Source organism: Symphodus melops, assembly GCF_947650265.1.
Source record: "Symphodus melops genome assembly, chromosome: 22".
NCBI classification, from domain to species: Eukaryota; Metazoa; Chordata; class Actinopteri; order Labriformes; family Labridae; genus Symphodus; species Symphodus melops.
Window position 1 is genome coordinate 18,939,645 of NC_136712.1, and position 14,236 is coordinate 18,953,880.

Below are 14,236 nucleotides of genomic sequence, written 5' to 3' on the forward strand. Positions count from 1 at the left end.
AGCCGGAGCCTGGCCGGGTCCTCTGCTTCCCCTGCGGAGGAGGTCTGATGACCAAGTATGAAGGATCCATCGCCTTCAGGGACTGCGAGGCCAAAGGTAAGTTCTGTTAACCATCAAACCACGGCGATGCTCTGAGTTATGTTGTTGTGGTGACGTGTCCTCGGGCCGCCAACTGGTCAAAGTTTGACCTTTTTCTTGAAGATTTCTGCTCATTGCATTTCCAGTTCATGCTGTCAGATTTCAGTGACTGAAAGAGGATTTGAGTTTGGTTTGTGGTTGAATATTTTTCCCATTAAAAGATGATCCTGAGTGATTCTAGTGAACCCGGGACATTGTCTTCCTTCTTCAGGTAGATTTCTTTGGTTGTCATGTCTTTAGGCGAGAGGCGGGGTTACACTCGCCTGTCAATCAAAGAGCTGACACATAGAGACAGACTCACATCCACACCTACAGCAGGTAAGCTAACCAGCGTGTGATTGGACTGTGGGAGGACGGAGAGAAGCCACGCCATGCACAGGGAGAACATGGAGACTCCTGACAGACAGGGACTCAAACCAGCAACCTCCTCACTGTGAGGGGACAGAGCTGAACCACTGGCCCATTCAGGATTCCTTCAAGTTGAATCAGAATCATTTTGTTTTTCCCCTGACCTCTGACCTCTGACCTCTGACCTCTGACCTCATCAGGTGTCCAACTCTTTGATTCATTACCAAACGTCTGAAACTGAACTCAGGCCAGCCTTTATCCCGTGCAAAGAATCAATCTGCTCACAAAGCTGATGAACACGCTGAGCAGTGTACCGACGGAGCCTTTAGATTGTTCTTTACAATGAGACGTTTATCTCAAAGCATTCTGCAAACTCTACGTCTTGTTTAATGTTCTTTAGATTGCTCGACTTGCTCCTGAGTGATTGGAGGTTTTTATCTGCCGCTCAGAATGCCTGTATGTTAATCCTGACATTTGCAAAGAGACGAGCCATTTGTCAGCAGTTTCATTGTTAATGTCATCGTAAAGGATGGTGCAGATGTGTATGAGATGCCTATTTGCACAATAAAGTCATCAACACGGGGGTTGTTTAATGCTTTGTTTATTCTGTAATCTGTGCATGAATAAAGTCCCAGCTGTGATCGCTCTGCTCTTTATCTTTATTCAGTTTACACTGTGTTCCTCCTCAGTGCACTGTGCTCCGGGACATTACTACAACTCCAGCACCCACCGCTGCATCCGCTGCCCTGCAGGAACCTACCAGTCTGAGTTTGGTCAGAATTACTGCATCACCTGCCCGGGGAACACCACCACCGACTTTGACGGAGCGACCAACGTCTCCCACTGCAAAAGTAAAACTGCTGCCAGAGATTTCCTGAAATGCTCCGAGTGCACGAGGTCTCAGGGACGAGCGCCCCGAGGCCTCAGGGACGAGTGCCCGAGGTCTCAGGGACGAGTGCCCGAGGCCTCAGGGACGAGTGCCCGAGGCCTCAGGGACGAGTGCCCGAGTGCCCGAGGCCTCAGGGACGAGTGCCCGAGGTCTCAGGGACGAGTGCCCGAGGCCTCAGGGACGAGTGCCCGAGGCCTCAGGGACGAGTGCCCGAGTGCCCGAGGCCTCAGGGACGAGTGCCCGAGTGCACGAGGTCTCAGGGACGAGCGCCCGAGGCCTCAGGGACGAGCGCCCGAGTGCCCCAGGGACGAGCGCCCGAGTGCCCGAGGCCTCAGGGACGAGTGCCCGAGGTCTCAGGGACGAGTGCCCGAGGCCTCAGGGACGAACACCCGAGGCCTCAGGGACGAGCGCCCGAGGCCTCAGGGACGAGCGCCCGAGGCCTCAGGGACGAGCGCCCGAGGCCTCAGGGACGAGTGCCGTGCCCGAGGTCTCAGGGACGAGCGCCCGAGGCCTCAGGGACGAGCGCCCGAGTGCCCGAGGCCTCAGGGACGAGCGCCCGAGGCCTCAGGGATGAGCGCCCGAGGCCTCAGGGACGAGTGCCGTGCCCGAGGCCTCAGGGACGAGCGCCCGAGGCCTCAGGGACGAGCGCCCGAGGCCTCAGGGATGAGCGCCCGAGGCCTCAGGGACGAGCGCCCGAGGCCTCAGGGATGAGCGCCCGGTGCCTCAGGGACGAGTGCCCGAGGGGCCTCAGGGACGAGTGCCGTGCCCGAGGCCTCAGGGACGAGTGCCGTGCCCGAGGTCTCAGGGACGAGCGCCCGAGGCCTCAGGGACGAGTGCCCGAGGCCTCAGGGACGAGCGCCCGAGTGCCCAAGGCCTCAGGGACGAGCGCCCGAGGCCTCAGGGATGAGCGCCCGAGGCCTCAGGGACGAGTGCCGTGCCCGAGGCCTCAGGGACGAACACCCGAGGCCTCAGGGACGAGCGCCTGAGGCCTCAGGGATGAGCGCCCGAGGCCTCAGGGACGAGTGCCGTGCCCGAGGCCTCAGGGACGAACACCCGAGGCCTCAGGGACGAGCGCCCGAGGCCTCAGGGACAAGTGCCGTGCCCAAGGCCTCAGGGACGAGTGCCGTGCCCGAGGCCTCAGGGACGAGTGCAGGGGGTTTCTCTTTGTCAAACATTTCTGTTGTTCTTCCCTCAGACCAGCTGTGTGGAGGCGAGCTGGGTGAGTACACCGGCTACATCGAGTCTCCCAACTATCCTGGAGATTACCCGTCCAACGTGGACTGCGTCTGGACCATCAACCCGCCGCACAAGAGGCGGATTCTCATCGTGGTACCAGAGATCTTCCTCCCCATCGAGGATGAGTGTGGAGACGTGCTGGTCATGAGGAAGAGTGGTAAACAGATTTTTCATCTTACCTGATAAACAGTCTGCATGTTAGCCCATTTCTTCTATGAGGTCGGAACCACCAACCATCACGAAACTAGTACCACTAAAACGACCCGATGAAGGTCTCGGGTTTCTCACTATTCCAAGTTTAGAAGACAATGTGCAGTCATCCGTTTGTGTCCTGGCATTGCAAGCAAAACTAAAATGAATTCCAACAGTCTCCGAACGCATCGAGCCAAAGAGATTTAGAAATCAAAGCAAAGTTTCCTCTGATGTCGGAAAGAACCAAATCTGTTTTTCAGTCTGAGAAAAACAGTGAAGATAATGTTCTCAGATCTTTGTTTCTTCTCTTGCAGCTCTTTCCACCTCCATCACCACCTATGAGACGTGTCAGACGTACGAGCGGCCCATCGCCTTCACCTCTCGCTCTCGTAAACTCTGGATTCAGTTCAAGTCCAACGAGGGCAACAGCGGCAAAGGATTCCAAGTTCCCTACGTGACCTACGATGGTGAGTGACCATCACAAGGTCGAGTTTCACTCCTCAGAGAAAATCTGGATTTCTTGTTTCTGTATTTTTACACTCGATCGAACATCAAGGATCCAGAAACCTTCGACGTTATGATGCAGAGATTTCATGATGTCACTGTGTTGTGTTTCAGAGGACTACCAGCAGCTGATAGAGGACATAGTGAGAGACGGCAGACTCTACGCCTCAGAGAACCACCAAGAGATCCTGAAGGTACTGAAGAGCTCAGGACCACGGCTTTAAAAATCACAACAGGGACAGAAACCAAAGGCAACTCTTATAGAAGCCATGGTCATTAAAGGGAAACTTCATCCGTTTGCATGAAGCTGTGTATCATTAGAAACATGCTAGTGGAGTTGAATGGTGGTGAGTCCAGCCCTCATTTTGTCCTGAGACAAGAAAAATGTCTTTGCCTGAAAGTTTCTTTATATGACACAAAAATCGAAATTTTAGGCTGGCAGGGAAGAACTACACGTCTAGTTTCTCATGTTTTCATCCTCTGAAGCTACAGAAATAAAGTCTTACCTCTGCTGTCGGTTTCTTCTGCAGCCAATGTAAACGTTGCATGGCATCCAAATGTCTAATCGGCTGCTGGTGAAAACTTCCTCCTTGTCTTCGTTCGGATTAAACTACCAAACAATAATTCACCATTTCAAAAGAAAAACAAACAAAGAACGTTCAGAAGTCTTACTGGATCTGCAAACAAGTTAGCTTGTAGCTTGTAGCCTGAAGGCCTGCTCTGGTGTTCAGTGGGAGCTGTGCATTCTGGGAGATGTAGTATTTCATTCAAATCAGTTTAAAATAGATTTTCTGCTTTTTCTCTGTCAAGAAGTCACCAAATAAAAATATATATATTTCACATTTATAAACATCGCTTTAAGGTCAGTCAACAAAAAAGAAGCAACATCAATCCTAAAAGCTCTTTGAGGCCACACAGAAAGGTTCACTAACTTTTTGGATGCCATCGAGTGTCAGAGGGACGTTTGGCTAAAACCAACGTAACAATGAAGAACCTTCGTTTTAAATCACAAAATGATGATAGATTTGATCTCTGAGTTAGTATGTTTGTTTTATTCTCTCCACATTGATTACTTACTGTTAATCATTCTGCAGAAATAAACACATAAATGTTCATACTGGACATTTCAGACTATCATCCTTTTCAATGATTTCTGTTTAGTCCACACGCTGCAGCTGTTGCAGCAACACTTAGAAAAGCAGCCTTTAAATCCTGTGTTGGTTTACTGTTTAAACCTTAATGTTGGGATTGAACGTTTTGTCGCCCCCTGCAGGACAAGAAGCTAATAAAGGCTCTGTTTGACGTGTTGGCCCATCCCCAGAACTACTTCAGGTACACGGCGCAGGAGTCCAAAGAGATGTTCCCTCGCTCCTTCATCAAACTGCTGCGCTCCAAAGTCACCAGGTTCCTACGGCCGTACAAATAGGGGGCGGAGCCTCTCCAGCTTCCTGTGACAGGAATTCCCATCATCCTGCGTCATTCCAAATCCGGCAACCTAAATGTAACCCCCGCCCCCCCCTCCCCTCCCCTCCCCCGAGTATTTTCCCCTCTGCCTCTGTTGATACAATTACGTTCCTGTCCTGTGACTAATCATCGTCTTCTGTCACACGTTGCCTTTCCTCCAGCTTTAACTTGTAATGCGTCTTTCACCCCCCCAGGATACGGTTTGACCGATATTACATTTGTACCGTGATGAAACTGCAGACATCAGCTTTGTGTGTGTGTATATATTGCTCCTTTAAATTTGCCCATTTAATACCAAATGTGTCCAACACTGAACTGGACTTGACGCCTAAAAGAAGAGTTCAATATCTGACAGTCTGGATGATTCATGTTGTATTTTCATTAGTTTGTGGTTTCTGTCTTAACCAGCCACTCGGGAGCCACATCTGAAGTTCTTACAATGTGCAAACTAAAAGTATTATAAAGTATATTATTGGGCTTCTAACAGTTCTTAAGATGGAAAAAGTGAATTTATTGGCGCTCGGGCCAAAAATGACAACTGAGCGCTCTCACGCCTCTGATAATGATCATTATTAACAGTTTTCACAAAATGAGAGACAGCATTGTGTCTAAATTGGAGAAAAACATTGGTTGCCGTAGCATTATGTTGCCAATGTTTTGTGCAATTTATACAGTGTGCAACTTTTGGCAATGCAAACCAAGCGATGATGGAAGCCTGCGAGGCGAGTCGTTCACCCTCGTTGTGCAGAGTTAAGTCTGTAACTACAAACCGATCCGAGTATGATGGTGGTATACTGCATGTTCTCTTCAGCCAATCACATGCTGGTTAATTCTCCAAATGTGAGTGTGGCTGGTCTCTAAATGTCAGACCTTTGATTGACAGGTGACCAGTCCAAGGTGTGACCCCGCCTCCCGCCCCATTACAGCTGGGATTAGATAAAGGTAATGGATAGATCGGAGTCCATTACTTACCCAACATTTCAGTATCAACAAGCCGGTGTATCGGTCAAACCTTATTCCTGCACTCCACCTTCTCGTCTCCGAGCCTTTCTCAGATTTCGGCACCTTCTTTAACAAACTTTGTTTCTCCTTCAACCTGCTTTTTTTTTTCTGTGTTGTTTTGTTTTTTGTAATATTTATACTGAACATGTCAGAACTTGCAGAGGCCCTGGTCACAGACGTTTACGTTGACGTACAAACATGTCGGATGTGTGTGTCTGTGTGGGCACGCAGGATGTGTTAGGATGTTGTCGGCCCACACAGTGTACAAGGATGTGAATTTGATTTTTTTTTTTTTTTTTTATTGGCCCTGACGTGCACGAGACAAAGTCGAGGGAAGAGTTGGTGCACTTAGACACACATTTTAAAAAGATTTGAAAGAAATGTTAAAATGTGGACGGGTGGGCTTGATCCCTCGGAGCACAGGGGAAGATTATCGGGGGTGAATCACAAAGTCTATATTGTAATTTTTTTTAAATAATAAAAAAAAAAGATATATAACAAGATGAGATAAACTACCTGCAAGTAACAGACTGTTGCTTTAGAGAGAAATGTATGTGATGTAACTAATATTTGGAACTTTAATTGCACTTGAATTTTATATTTTAAACTGTAGGAAAAAAGTTACGTACTTGTTTCTTTTGTTTGTGTTGTTTTGAAATGTGCCACATGAAAGACAAGCTGCGTCTCCCGTCGTCGCTCCCACGCTGCAGTTAACCCCGAACACCTCTGCCAACTCCCATCCCCGTTTACACACGAGCGAGGAAACACTGCAAGTTAAAAACTCTCCGACTAATGCGCACACAGAGGAGTGAAGGAGACAGAGACAGTGTGAGCATCTCTCAACTTCCCCCCCCCCCCGCCCGCCCCCCCCGCCCGCCCGCCCCCCCGCCCGCCCCTCGTTACCCAGTCCACCACTACAGTGTTCCTGTGTCTCACTGCCCAGTGCTGCTTCATCCCTCCAACATAGCTGCCAGAGAGAGGAAGCGTCACCATAAAGGCTTCTTGTATGATGGCATTATACAAACATTACATACTACTACAGCATATAAAAACCTACTCGAGATATAAGCATTCACTAAGATGCATCTTCTTTCCATTTATCAGGAAGCGTAGTGTGCATACTATGCTGTTCCTCTATAACCCAACTAAATGTTTCTGTGTCATCCCCAGTGCTACTCATGTCTAAGAAACCCTTTACCCTGTTGAACATGGACTACAAATCTGCACAACTCAAGTGAAGTGGAAACCGTGTACAATGTACGATATGTATGATGATGTCTGACATGTACGATGTCTGACATGTACGATGTCTGATGTGTACGATGTCTGATGTGTACGATGTGAGACATGTACGATGTCTGATGTGTACGATGTCTGACGTGTACGATGTGAGACATGTACGATGTCTGACGTGTACGATGTCTGACGTGTACGATGTGAGACATGTACGATGTCTGACGTGTACGATGTCTGACGTGTACGATGTGAGACATGTACGATGTCTGACGTGTACGATGTCTGACGTGCACAATGTACGATATGTATGATGTGAGACATGTACGATGTCGGACGTGTATGATGTGAGACATGTACGATGTGAGACATGTACGATGTGAGACATGTACGATGTCTGACATGTACGATGTCGGACGTGTATGATGTCGGACGTGTACGATGTCTGACATGTACGATGTCGGACGTGTATGATGTTGGACGTGTACGATGTCGGACGTATACGATGTGAGACATGTACGATGTCTGACATGTACGATGTCTGACGTGTACGATGTAAAAAGTCGGTGTGCGTGGCGTGTTGGTCTGGAGGTGAATGTAGTGGCAGGGACGTGGTCAGAATGAGAGGCGTCTGTAGCGCTCGCTGCTTCATCTGTGTGGTGTCGTTTAAAAAAAGAGGCAAGCTTCCCCGACAGATGATTTAAAAACAATCTCCCTACCTCCCTAAATTTCCTGAGGGAGTCATCCCAAAGGATCAATAAAGTTTAGTCTAAGTCTAAGTCTTATTGTTGTCAAAGCTCGTTTTTATAAACTCCTGTCCGAAGTGCCGGCGTCAAGAAGAGGAAGCGTCCTGTCTTAATGGCGAGCACGGAGGAGGCGTTAGTTTAGAGCTCATCTAAACGCATTGATTAGAGGTTAAAGGAACATACCGCAGACTTTGCAAGTTTAAACCCCTGGACTTCAAATCATGTCGCCTGCTATGACCTCACAGTTCAAACACAGATTGGCATGATTGAGGTGAATGTTTTCTGACTGCATCTATGATTAGCTTAGCGTAGCATAAAGTACTCACACAGGACTCGCTCTGCCCAGAAGAGTATTTTCACAAATAGCTGGTAGCCTCGTGATTCATGTGCACGCCCCAGATACGGAGGTCAAAGTTCTTCAAGTGAGAAAAAAAAAAGGTGTGCATGTTTGAAAACAGTCCGTGGTCATGCAGAGCGTTTGTAATGAAGAGGCTGAAACACGCAAAACCAAACATCTGGTCCTACTGAGCTGCTCATGTTAGCGTCTTCTTCTGAAACGTGGAAAAAAAAGGGAAAATGTCCAAAAACACAAAGGGAAATACGCTTTTTGATTTTTTTTTGATTTATTGGCTGATAATCACCCCTCATAACGGACCTCGACGACAAGCTGCCACACACACACACGTTACGGTACGGCCCGCTTCTGTTTGAGGAGGGTCCGATATGTTCGACATGAGAGATGAAAAAAGTGATACGAAATGCTCTAAACTTTATAATTGACTGTTTTTATTTTCCTGAGAATGTATTCTATTGTGAAAGGGTGTGTGTATGAGACTGTGTGTGTTTCTGTATGTGTGTGTGTGAGGTTTTGTTCTGGGTGCCTGTGATGCAGAACGTGACTGTGTGTGTGTGTGTGTGTGTGTTTGTACTTTAGTCCAATTTGTAGAGGAATAATTTTAACGTTTGTGTTAGTCGGTTGTACCCAAAGAGAGAAAGTGTAACGCAGTGTTGTGCCATGTTTGCTCCATGAAACTCCAGTACTGAACAGATTCAATAAAACAGTAGCAGAAAACACACTGGGCTCGCGTCTTTCTTTCCGTGTGTCCATGTGGAGTCGGGGCGGCTCATATCTCCTCGTTTGGATCTCTTATCTTCCCTCTTTGTGACGCAACACGCCACCGTCCTGGAGGACGCTTCTCGAGGACGCGCGGAGAAAATCCAGCTGACACTGTTAATATTCCTGTTATCTCGCAGCCGCCCCACATCTCCACGACACGCCACAAACACTCACCGTCATCCACGCTGATTATTTCACGCCCTCTCGTTTCCTTTCCTTGTGTCCTCAGAAGGCTGCGGGAAAGGAGACGACGCGTTGCTCCAAATGCTCGACTTTTTGAAATGTATAGATGTGTTTGGAGGGAGGAGACGCTGCTCTGAAGTTTGTCCCCGCCACGTGTGGAGGCCCAGAAGGGATTAGGACATTACCTTTTGTGCTTCTTTATCTTTACACACTGCAAAGACTCATTGTGAGTACAGATACATGCTGATGTGTCCTGGAAGACGGCGATGCATTCACTGCTCATGTCTTCAGTCTAATGTGACAGGGACAACACACATTCATTATGTGTGCATGTCGGAGCAGCAGACACACAGGGCACATGCAAACAGAGCAGCAACACACGTGTGTTATAATCAGTGTGATGAGGTTTGAAATGAGACAAATACACTCGCTGAGATTTGAGTTTTTTGCATCGTCCCGGCTGCTCCTTGGACCGCTCAGTCGACTCTTCAAAACGTCCAGCAGCTTGAACTCATCAACTTCAAGCTGTGGTTGGCAACTTAAAAAAAAAAAATGTATTTCATTTGTAGAAGAGTGGAAACGTGATTTTCTCCGTCAGGTTGAAAGCGTCTTTCCGTTTTCAGAACACAAATCCACGCTGGGACTGAATCCACGCCGAGTGTGCTGAATTTGCTGAAGTGTGACTCACTCTGTGCACATGAGTGACTCAGACTGACGCAGGGTGAGCTGCAGATTTCATACAAAACATTTGTCATATTTGCTCCCCGTCTCCTTCCCGGCTTGTCGGCAAAATATCAAAAAAAACAAAAACAAACTTGAAGATGTCCAGGATAGTTTGTTTTTTTTCTCCTTCTACGAGCAGCTAATCCATCACAGCATGACACCTTTCATTCCATTTGGTCAGAGTGTGAATGTTTCTCATTGAGAGTTTTATGTCCCTGCTGCATTACATGACACCAGAGGAAGAAACAAACACGTCACCTCCCTTTACTCGTGTGTGGTTCTGCATCAGCAGAACTTTAAGGTTTGCATGCAGCCCTGTACGTGTGTTCCTGCTGCACAGTAATCAGTGCGAGAATCTAAACGCCCGATCACTCTGTCAGCGTCGTCCTCCTGTCATGAGCGAGTTCACCGCCTGCTCTGAATGTCTCTCTTCGCTGGTGTTCATTAATCATCGGTGACGGGCAGATCTGATATTTCCTACATGATCTTTTCCGGGAACGTCCAATCAGCAGCGAGCATCTGCAGGAATATACGTCTGTAACCAGATGCTGAGATTACTCTCTTTGCGTTCGTCCATCGGTGTGATGAACACGCAGCAGACTGAGGCGGTGACAGAAATGTTCCTAAACGACTTGTGTTTGGTCTAATTAACAGATTCATCTCAGGCCGGGTAATGACTCCATCGCTCATCTCACTGAAGGATTTCAGACACATCATCGGGGGTGAAAAATGTATGGTGCAAGGAGACGTAGGCCCACTCTGTTTCACGGTGGAATGGATGATCTGGAACGATGGTGTAACGTCGACGGCCTGTGTTCACAGACGTCCTCACTGAGCTTCAAAATAAACCAGAGCCAGGACTTTAAGTTGAGAGAGGAAGGGACAGAAGCTTTGATCTCAGCGGGGGGGGGGGGGGGGCGTGGTCGACATCGATGCTAGGTGTATATGACAGGTTTTTTTCAGAAGCTGCGATTGGTTGATCCCAAAAAAAAACTGAAGAATTTAGAATCGGCAGGGTGTAATGATGAACACTATGGCTGCTTCTCACTTCCTTTATTTGCACCGAGTGTCCTCCGAGTTGTCTCCTCCACTTGCGTCTTAGCCCCGCCCACCAGAGACGCACGGAGGAAACGAAGCCGAGGAGAGAGGACCGAGGAAATCAGCTTTAAGACACATGAGACGTCGTTTCCTCGACAGCGTCACATGACGCCACATCAGCTGATCACGTTCAGCTGTCAATCAGCCTAACAGCTGTTTATGTCCACACACACACACACACACACACACACACACACACACACACACACACAAACACACACACTCACTCTTGATAACAAACATCTGAAGATCAACCTGCAGTCTGTTTCAAACCAAAAGGACAGTTTCTACTGCCAAACAGATTTCATTTTGAATTGTCTATTTATTATTTATTACTATTATTATCATTATCATTATGTCTATTTATTATTATTGTTATACAGTTTTGACCTAGCCTAGCCTGTATTTCAACAATGAACTCTGTGTTTGATAGAAGTTGTAGAGCTTCATATTTGGTTGTTAATCTTCATGTCAGACTCTTTTTAATGGCAGCTCATCACAGAGCGACTCTTTACAAACTCACTGATGTTCATCATCTGTTTAAATGTCCCACGCTCCGTTTAGCCTCTTTTTAATCTCCCTCTTTTCTCCCCTATTAAACTCTGTTTCACTGAAGTCTGATCCTGTGCAGCGTCCAATCAGTGAGTGATATACGAGAAGGGGGCGTGTCTGTCAGTGAAAAGACTTCTCGTCTCCTCGGTCATCGCTCCTCGGAGCTTCCTCCTCTCTCCTCGATCCTCTCTCCTTCTTTCAGAATAAGAGCTTTGGGACGATCCTTAACATGGCGGGTCTGGATCTACTTCCGGTCTGGCCGAGGACCGAGGACCGAGGAGACTGCAAATAAGGTAAGTGAGATGCAGCCTATGAAACCTGTGTGCTATGCAGCTTCTTCACCTGCTGATCCTTACATCATCAGGAGAAGTGAAGGGGAGTCTTAATCAGTGATTGGATGCACCTGTGGAGGTGAGCGCATGTAGACCTGATAAGAGTCCGATGGATTCAAATGTGTGCATGAAGACTTTTTGTCCAACATAAGAATATTCTTCTTGTTCTTCGTGTTTGAAGAACAGCTTCAGAGAGTCTTCAGTCCTCCTCACAGTTTCACACCGGAGATGCTCTCTGGATTAGGATGAGAAGCTTTGTGAATAACTCTCATCCTGATCAGGATCTAGTCCCAGATTCAGAACAAGTTGTGAGCTGAAATGTGTCCTTGAGTCCTGTTTCCAGGAGTCTGTGGTGAAGAGGACGCTGTGTTGGCTCAGCTGCTCCCACCTGTTCTGGCAGCACCTTCTCTGTCTATGAGCCATATCTCTCTGTTTGACTCTGTGCCATGAGGTTGCTGTTGTGTTGGAGCTAAAGCACCAAACAACAGATCAGGAGGAGGATGTTTCATGTGGAAGCTCTGCCTTTATTAGAGAGAGACTGGAGGCTCAGAGAGCAGGCGGAGATTTCTGTCAGATCTTTAAAACTGATCGAGGAAGATTCACTTTGCCAGGCTGTTTCCTGACACACATGATCCCTTTATTGCTGTTTTTTCTGCCCTAAATTTGCTGTTTTCTCTGCCCTAAATTCCCCCCCCCCCATGACCCTGCTGACCCCATGCCCCTCTGTGGCCATCTTTGGTATGTCTCTTAAAGAAAGGCTCACGAATCATCCGGCTCACCGTTTACCTTTCCTTTATGAACTCGATGACCCAGATCAAAGCTTCAGCTCGACTGCTGCTCTCACCCCTTTCTTTTATTTCCTGTTTGTTCTTGAGGGAGGAGGGGGGGGGGGCAAAGTGTGTTTTATATGTTGAAACAGCTACTTGCAGCATATGCAAAAAGTGATCAAAGAAGAATGAGCTTTGCCTGTCAGGATCAGTTTTGATATTTAAAGAATTGAGACGTTTTTGTGATAATTCTCTGACAGACTTTCATATCGTCCTCCAGTAGGTGGCGCTGTGACTCCAGCCTGAGACTCTGCAGCTCTCTGCTGGTACAGTTCTAATGGATGCATGTGTCTGAGCTCCAGATTGTGCTCTATTTGTTTGGCTCATAACCGACCTCAATCCCAGTCCAATTACCTGCAGATAAACAGGAGCAGAGGTGGTGATTGGCTGTAATTTCTCTGATTATCTGAACACGGCCAGTAAACAGCGGGCAGAGATTCTGTTTTTTTTTTGTTTTTTTTACCAGCTCAGATTTCTGCACAAATACAACGATCGAACAGACGGGAACTTATTGAGGATTAAAAATAAAATAAAAAACCTGATTGATCTGTTGTGTTTGAACAGAAAATATCTGATCAGAAATGATGAACTGAAGTGAGTGAAAAGATTCCCCACAGGCGGGATCTGAGGAGTTTGATTGGTTGAGGTGAAGTGGACAGTGAGAGGAGGGACAATCCGAATGCACCCCTGATTTTTCCAGCTGCATGTGTGAACACAAACATTTTTCACTCTGTGTTTTTTCCTCTCTCTCTGTAGTTTACCTCAGGAGACACAAAGACAGCGAGATATTTTCAGAAGTGCGTGTGTGAAAACAGCATGTGGTCGACTGGTTCATTATTTATGTCTTTTGTCCTCAGTCATGTGCACGTTTTGGTTTCTTAAATTCAAAGACCTGAAACGCTCCGTCCAATCATCCTGAAGGAAATCAAACCGTCCCATTGGGAAGAAAACATCCCACACACTGAGAGAGCTCGGGTTCACCTTCCACGTGAGCAAGAGAGGTGTGCAGGATTGTTTCTTCTTAAAGCAGAAATTATTTTTTTTAAATCTCAATTAGGTGTCCTGCATCCGAGTCTGTTTACTGTTCCATGAGGTGCAGGGCTTTAAAGGTGATCCAGAGAACCTTGAGTCGATGTGAAGGAACGGAGAGTCGTTGTTGGACGACTGAAATCAAGTATCTTTATTCTTCTTTAGAAAGATCCTGAAGAAGCAGCATTTTAACTTCTAACTGGAGATTGTTGTGTTTGTAGCAAAGAAGGATTTACATTCAAAGGGAATATGTCTGTGTTAAACACAGAAATAGAAAATGTATGTGGAAGCACTCCTCCGACAGAACAATCATTAAAATGCATTACTGTAACAGATCCATGTAATCATGTAAAGCAGAGTACTGATGACTCAATCTGGGAAACATTTTTCAGTCTGCACACTCAGAGATTAAACATGCAAATGCACGTTAACCCTTTCATACTTTTGTTTGGTTCCCCATTTAAAAGGTTTCTAAAGGGGGGCGGGTTCTTGACCTCCGTACGTCTGGATACCTGGACCCGTCCCTGGTAAAACCTCCATCATAATTTAAATCTGTGTGAAGGAGCTCTCCGTCCCCCCTCCTTCCTCTCAGTACCGCTCACCGGGGAAATACGGTGGCAGGA

At 47.2% G+C, this 14,236-nt stretch overlaps 1 protein-coding gene across 1 annotated transcript in view; it reads left to right on the forward strand.

Annotated features, from left to right (window-relative positions):
• Positions 1–7,717, forward strand: part of scube1 (signal peptide, CUB domain, EGF-like 1) — a 79,515-nt gene extending 71,798 nt beyond the window's left edge. The window contains exons 17-22 of the mRNA XM_079335524.1: positions 1–96; positions 1,176–1,337; positions 2,571–2,768; positions 3,118–3,270; positions 3,422–3,501; positions 4,581–7,717. The exon at positions 1–96 is cut by the window's left edge and continues 72 nt beyond it. Of these exons, the coding sequence (XP_079191650.1) occupies positions 1–96; positions 1,176–1,337; positions 2,571–2,768; positions 3,118–3,270; positions 3,422–3,501; positions 4,581–4,733 (842 nt within the window). The 3' untranslated portion in view covers positions 4,734–7,717. The remainder of the gene's footprint in view (positions 97–1,175; positions 1,338–2,570; positions 2,769–3,117; positions 3,271–3,421; positions 3,502–4,580) is intronic.
• The last annotated feature ends 6,519 nt before the right edge of the window (positions 7,718–14,236 follow it).